The 7,019-nt window shown below is 52.6% G+C and overlaps 1 protein-coding gene across 1 annotated transcript; it reads left to right on the top strand.

Moving 5' to 3' along the window:
- The first annotated feature begins 852 nt into the window (after window positions 1–852).
- Window positions 853–5,766, top strand: ncbp3 (nuclear cap binding subunit 3). Its single transcript, XM_061085727.1, has 13 exons — window positions 853–1,072; window positions 1,596–1,661; window positions 2,218–2,323; window positions 2,422–2,547; window positions 2,735–2,860; window positions 2,935–3,074; window positions 3,226–3,334; window positions 3,430–3,529; window positions 3,630–3,739; window positions 4,505–4,820; window positions 4,936–5,108; window positions 5,187–5,345; window positions 5,439–5,766. The coding sequence occupies exons 1-13, from the start codon at window positions 896–898 to the stop codon at window positions 5,762–5,764; spliced, it is 2,034 nt and encodes a 677-aa protein (XP_060941710.1). The 5' UTR covers window positions 853–895; the 3' UTR covers window positions 5,765–5,766.
- The last annotated feature ends 1,253 nt before the right edge of the window (window positions 5,767–7,019 follow it).

A 7,019-nucleotide genomic window follows, 5' to 3' on the forward strand; every position in this document is an offset into this window, starting at 1 on the left:
GACTGTAAATAAAGAGGTTATGACCATAGACTGTAAATAAAGAGGTTATGACCATAGACTGTATATAAAGAGGTTATGACCATAGACTGTAAATAAAGAGGTTATGACCATAGACTGTATATAAAGAGGTTATGACCATAGACTGTATATAAAGAGGTTATGACCATAGACTGTATATAAAGAGGTTATGACCATAGACTGTAAATAAAGAGGTTATGACCATAGACTGTAAATAAAGAGGTTATGACCATAGACTGTAAATAAAGAGGTTATGACCATAGACTGTAAATAAAGAGGTTATGACCATAGACTGTATATAAAGAGGTAATGACCATAGACTGTATATAAAGAGGTTATGACCATAGACTGTAAATAAAGAGGTTATGACCATAGACTGTATATAAAGAGGTTATGACCATAGACTGTATATAAAGAGGTTATTACCATAGACTGTAAATAAAGAGGTTATGACCATAGACTGTAAATAAAGAGTTTATTACCATAGACTGTAAATAAAGAGGTTATGACCATAGACTGTAAATAAAGAGGTTATGACCATAGACTGTAAATAAAGAGGTTATGACCAAGGTTGATTCAGGTTTAAAACCTGAAAAAAGAAACCGCAAAAAAAGGATGTTTTTTTGCACTAAACGCCAAAATACACACTATATGATATTATATTTTATATTAATAATATTAAATAAACATACATGTATAATTCTTTATTACATTAAGTAATTAAGTACTTTTGTGGTACTTATACTCACCTGCACCACTGGGTGGCGCTGCTGCTGCGAGGGGCCGGAACTCAGCACCGCAGCGCCCACGAAGAAGAGTGAGGAGAGAGAATCGTTTCCGGGTTCAACCCGCAGCTGCAGCCGTTGTTTGCAGCGCCATGGCGGCCGTACGCAGCCTGCGGGTGTCGGTGAAGTCGGACAGCGGCTCGGAGCACTCGGACCCGGACTCGGACTCGGACTCGGACCGGGATGCTCGCGATGCGGAGCCGATGGAGGTGGAGGAGGGGGAGCTGGAGGACGTGTCGGTGACGCGCTGCCTGACGGAGCTGCTGCCGGTGAGTGTCCGCTAGGCCCGGGGCCGGGGGGGGATGGGGGGGCTGGCGGGTCCGGTCCGGGCTGTGGGACCGGGGGGGGGGAGACCGGCCGGGGGTCCCGGGGAGCACCGGGTGGTCCCCCCCCCCCCCCGGGTTCAGAGCCTGTGACGCGGCTCGTGTGCGCGGGTTCCACTTGTTGATCCTCACACGCACGGACCGTGCGAGACCCCGCTCGGTAAACAGGAAGTGAACAGGAAGTGAACCGGAAGTGAACAGGAAGTGGAACCGTGGTTCAGATTCACGACCCCCCCCCTGTGACCCGAGGAATCAGCTGCTTCCGGTGATTCCTTTGATCTCTCTCAAGACGCATCTGACCTACAGACTGGTCTCCATGGCAACTCCGTGCCTGTGAGTCCGGAGCTCAGTGATTGGTTGAAGTGAGGCTGACGTCACAGGGTCTCAGCTGCTTGTGTTACAGGTTTAATTAGTTTGACTTGAGGAGGTCGTAGCTCGTTAAGACTCGTTAAGAACATCTGTGTTTCAGGACACCAGCCGCCGCTACGAGAACAAGGGCGGAGCCTTCATCACCGGGATCGACGTCAACTCCAAGGTAACACACACACACACAGAGACACACAGACACACACACAGAGACACACAGACAGACAGACACACACAGACACACACACACACACAGACACACACACAGAGACACACACAGACACACACAGAGACACACAGACACACACACAGAGACACACACACACACAGAGACACACACACACACAGAGACACAGACACACACACACACAGACACACACACACAGACACACACACACAGAGACACACACACACACACAGAGACACAGACACACACAGACACACACACACACAGAGACACACAGAGACAGACACACACACACACACAGACACACACACACACACAGAGACACACACACACACAGACACACAGAGAGACACACAGAGACACACACACTCAGACACACACAGAGACACACAGAGACACAAACACAGACACACACAGACACACACACACACAGAGACACAGACACACACACACACAGACACACACACACAGAGACACAGACACACACACACACACACACAGACACACACACTGGGAGCTGACCCTCATGTTCCTTCAGGAAGCCATTGAGCGGAAGGAGAAGCGAGCGAGACGTTTTCATTTCCAGGCCGAGGAGAGCGACGCTCAGAGGAACCTCTTTCTGGACAAAGACATCCTGAAGAAAGGTGAGAGGTCACGTGACCCCTGGATGTGAACCCACTGAATGTGTGAGACCCGGTTGTGTGTTTGCTGACCCTGTCGTTGTCGTCTCTGTGGCGCTCAGCCATCCCCAACCTCCGCATGGAGGCGGTCTACGTGACCGGCGTGGACGACATGAGCACGCAGGACATCTTTGGATATTTTAAGGAATATCCTCCGGCGCACATCGAGTGGATCGACGATGCTTCCTGTGAGTACACACACACACACACACACACACACAGACACACACACACACACACAGACACACACACACACACATCCGTCTGATGGCGTTCTGATCACCTGGATGTTCAACGGGTTCAAGTCACAAAGTTTCAGTCTCATCAGTTGATCTCAGCTCGAGTGTTTCTCAACGCCACCGCACTGTTTCCTAGGTAACGTGGTTTGGCTTGACGACAACACGCCCATCAGAGCCCTTATCAACGCCAGCCGGACGCCAGACCCGGAGGCCGTTACCACGGAGACAGAGGGCGCCAAAGAGCCGGCCGAGCAGAGCGAAGGTCAGTGTGTGAACAAAAACACAACTCACGCCGCAGGTGATGTGAAGAGAAGCAGCTGACTGGTGTCGTCACAGTTCCCCAGGGTCAGAGGTCAGATGAAGAGGAGGAGGGTGAGGTGGACGAAGACGAGACGGCGAAGAAGAGTGGCGAGGAGGTGGAGGGGAAGGACAGCGACGCAGAGGCGGAGCCAAAGACAAAGGAGGAGGGCAGTCAGGTAGGGTCTCACAGGAAGTGACCAGATCTGTTGACCTGTTCCAGAAACTCTGTAATCTGACTGTGTGTGTGTGTGTGTGTGTCTGTGTGTGTCTGTGTGTGTGTGTGTGTGTGTCGGTGTGTGTGTCTGTGTGTGTGTGTGTGTGTTACAGATAAACGACCTACCAGGAGCAGAGAGAGAGTCTCTGCTGAGGAACGACCTGCGGCCGGCGATCAAACCGTTCAAAGGAAACAGAATCCTCCTGCGCTTCGCCACACAAGGTTACACACACACACACACACACACACACACACATGATGATGAAAACTCTCCAGGGGACAAACTCATTCAGATGTAAATGTGTTTTGGTTTGTAGAAGATAAGAAGGAGCTGGGCGCCGCCCGCCGCAGCAGGTACTACATGAAGTACGGAAACCCCAACTACGGAGGCATGAGGGGAATCCTGAGCAACTCCTGGTGAGGCTCAGATCCACGACCTCTGACCTGACCTCTGACCTGAGGTTTTCTGTTTGTCTCTCGACTATTTCCAGCATCACGAGTCTGGTCTGTGTTTCAGGAAGCGGAGGTTTCACAAATCACGAATCCAGCGAGACGTCATCAAGACCAAGAAGCCTCTGATCGGAGACAGCATGGGTCACACGCCGCCCTACACGCACCGGCACTCAGGTGAACCTCCGGCTCCAGGGTTCAGGTCTCAGGTCTCATGTGATCCACTTCAGTCTGAAACACGTCCAACGAGCTGGAGACATCCGCACGTTTTATGCATAAGATACGTTGGTAAAACCACGTGTTTTAAAACCTAGAGTTTAAAACACAGGTTTTTAAAGTGAATGTGAGTTGGAATCAGACGACAGAGGTCACCTGACTGACTCACGAGCTCAGGGACCAATCAGACGACAGAGGTCACCTGACTGACTCACGAGCTCAGGGACCAATCAGACGACAGAGGTCACCTGACTGACTCACGAGCTCAGGGACCAATCAGACGACAGAGGTCACCTGACTGACTCACGGGCTCAGGGACCAATCAGACGACAGAGGTCACCTGACTGACTCACGAGCTCAGGGACCAATCAGACGACAGAGGTCACCTGACTGACTCACCAGCTCAGGGACCAATCAGACGACAGAGGTCACCTGACTGACTCACCAGCTCAGGGACCAATCAGACGACAGAGGTCACCTGACTGACTCACGAGCTCAGGGACCAATCAGACGACAGAGGTCACCTGACTGACTCTCGAGCTCAGGGACCAATCAGACGATCTGTTTAAACCTCATGTTTGAGATGATTAGAGTTCATAGAGATCTGAACTTTAATCTCTGTCAGACCAGTGTGAAGCTAACTTCAGTGTGACAGAAACCATCAGAACTGTGATTCAGGATCAGTTTATTAATCTGGATTGACCCCCCCCCCCCCCCCCCCCCCAGCTGACCTGGTCAACCTGCCAGAGGAGCCAATCAAAGAAGAAGAAGAGGAGGAGGACGATGACTACGGCGGGGACGAGGACATGGACTCGGACGACCGGGTGGTGGAGTACAAGGAGCGAGGAGAGAAGAGCGCCGCCCTGCGCTCGCCGGGGGCGGGGCTTCGTAGCCGGGCGGACCGCTCGCCGTCTCCGTGGTCGGAGTCGGACGAGATGGATTACGACCTGGAGCTGAAGATGATCTCCACGCCGTCGCCAAAGAAGAGCAAGAAGATGACCATGTACGCCGACGAGCTGGACACGCACCTGAAGAGCATCCGGTCAGCGCCGCCGCCGCCGCCGTTCCACTGTCGTTTGTTTCACTTCAACAATCTGATGAAGTCGGTTTCCTCCTGGCGCCAGATTCATGAACAGATGTTTCTTCTTCCTGAGCAGGAACCGTCTCGGGGAGACCGGGTCTCAGAGCAGGAGCAGGTCCCCGACCCCCCCCCCCAAGCTGACGGACGTGCGCCAGCTGCTGGAGGAGAAGAGACAGGGACAGAGAGAGAGAGAGGGGCAGAGAGAGAGAGAGGGACCCGCCCCCCTGGTGGCCAGCGGAGGGAAAACAGGTGGGACACATTTGTTGTGTTATTATTTTTTGTTTGTTTCAGAGAATCTACAGTTTGTTAATAAAAACCTGTTGTTAGATGTTCGACAGAGACTGGGCAAGAGACCACGCTCCCCCTCCCCCCCCAGGGACACGCCCCCGACCAGAGAGCCAATCAGAGACATTCACCGCAGACTGGGTGTGGCCAGTCAAGAAACCAGAAGCCTGTTCTCTGACTCGTCCAAGGACAGGAAGACAAGTAGGACTCTCTCCCCCCCCCCCCTGCCTGTCTCTCTCTCTCTCTCTCTGTCTGACACGGCATCATTAACGTGGCTCCGCCCCCTCTCATCAGGTGGCCTGTGGAGCAGACTCGGCTCCGCGGAGGACGACAGCGGCTCCGGACGTCGCGACCTCAAGCCGAGCAGCCGCTCGCCGGGCCGGTTCTCCTCGTCCTCCGGGCGCAGCGGCGAGGGCGGTCCGGTGGGCCGAGGCGACGGAGGGAAGGAGGACAAGGAGGAGGCGGAGGAGGACGACGCCACGCTGCAGAACGTGTGGGGCGCCATGATCAAACAGAAACAGGAGCAGGTGTCGCACAAGATGAAGAAGAGCCGACTGGACAACCTGCCGTCGCTGCAGATCGAGATCAGTCGGGACAGCAGCGACGAGTCCGACGCCTGAACCTGGGGGGGGGGGGGGGCGGGGCTTCTGAACTCTGTGTCCGACGCCTGAACCTGGGGGGGGGGGGGGGGTGGGTGGGGGGGGGGGGGTCTGAACTCTGTGTCTTTAGCGATCGTCTGGGGCAGGAAGCTGTGGAGGGTTTTTACTTTGAGGAGACGCTCGTACTGGCAGTGTGTCTGTCCCTCGTGTTGTGTGTCTGTCCCTCATGTTGTGTGTCTGTCCCTCATGTTGTGTGCCTGTCCCTCATGTTGTGTGTCTGTCCCTCGTGTTGTGTGTCTGTCCCTCATGTTGTGTGCCTGTCCCTCGTGTTGTGTGTCTGTCCCTCATGTTGTGTGTCTGTCCCTCATGTTGTGTGTCTGTCCCTCGTGTTGTGTGCCTGTCCCTCGTGTTGTGTGCCTGTCCCTCGTGTTGTGTGTCTGTCCCTCATGTTGTGTGTCTGTCCCTCATGTTGTGTGCCTGTCCCTCATGTTGTGTGTCTGTCCCTCGTGTTGTGTGTCTGTCCCTCGTGTTGTGTGTCTGTCCCTCATGTTGTGTGTCTGTCCCTCATGTTGTGTGTCTGTCCCTCGTGTTGTGTGTCTGTCCCTCGTCCTGGTCCCCTTAAGACTCACAAACCAGATTTTCGACCTTTTTTGTTTTTGATAGAACACGATTTTACACTTTGATTTAGATCTTAAATGAGAGTGGGATTCCGCGGACAGAGCTCCCACTCGGCTCAGTTTCCAATTGTTCAGATTAACCAACGTTGGTTCTGAAGTGTCCATCATGTGCAGGTGAATATTAGCATCTGATCATCGAGTGATAATCAATAACCAGTTGCTCACATCAGGATCGGGGCCAAAAACACAGAAAAATATGAATTTCTTACTAAATAGTTTCCAGTGTTGAATATTAAAGCAGAGGCTGATGTTTGAACTACGTGTGTTGATGTTTAACTGGCGACCTCTGCATCACTAAACAAAGCATCATGGAAACGTCTGTTTTTTTGTCAGTAAGTCATTGACGCGTTACCGTGGAGACACACCCCCCCCCACACACACACTCGGGACCATTCTTTGTGACACACAGACTTTACAGGACAAAGCTTCATTCCCCTTTTCATGTGTGTGTCTGTGTGAGTGTAAGGACATGTTTCTCAAGTTGGCTGATTATTCATTTTACACAGACACACACACGTGTGTCATTTATCTGTAACACACAATCTTAGGGGGGGGGGGGGGTCACTCCAAGACACTGACCCTGACTTTTGTCCTCACAT

The sequence above is a fragment of the Limanda limanda genome, chromosome 14, assembly GCF_963576545.1.
Source record: "Limanda limanda chromosome 14, fLimLim1.1, whole genome shotgun sequence".
NCBI classification, from domain to species: domain Eukaryota; kingdom Metazoa; phylum Chordata; class Actinopteri; order Pleuronectiformes; family Pleuronectidae; genus Limanda; species Limanda limanda.

Bases quoted from the DNA above. Each gene is read 5' to 3' on its own strand.
- ncbp3 (XM_061085727.1), top strand. From the start codon at position 896: ATGGCGGCCGTACGCAGCCTGCGGGTGTCGGTGAAGTCGGACAGCGGC. The intron at 1,662-2,217 runs GTAACACACACA...ATGTTCCTTCAG, and splicing joins GGATCGACGTCAACTCCAAG to GAAGCCATTGAGCGGAAGGA. The intron at 2,548-2,734 runs GTGAGTACACAC...ACTGTTTCCTAG, and splicing joins GTGGATCGACGATGCTTCCT to GTAACGTGGTTTGGCTTGAC.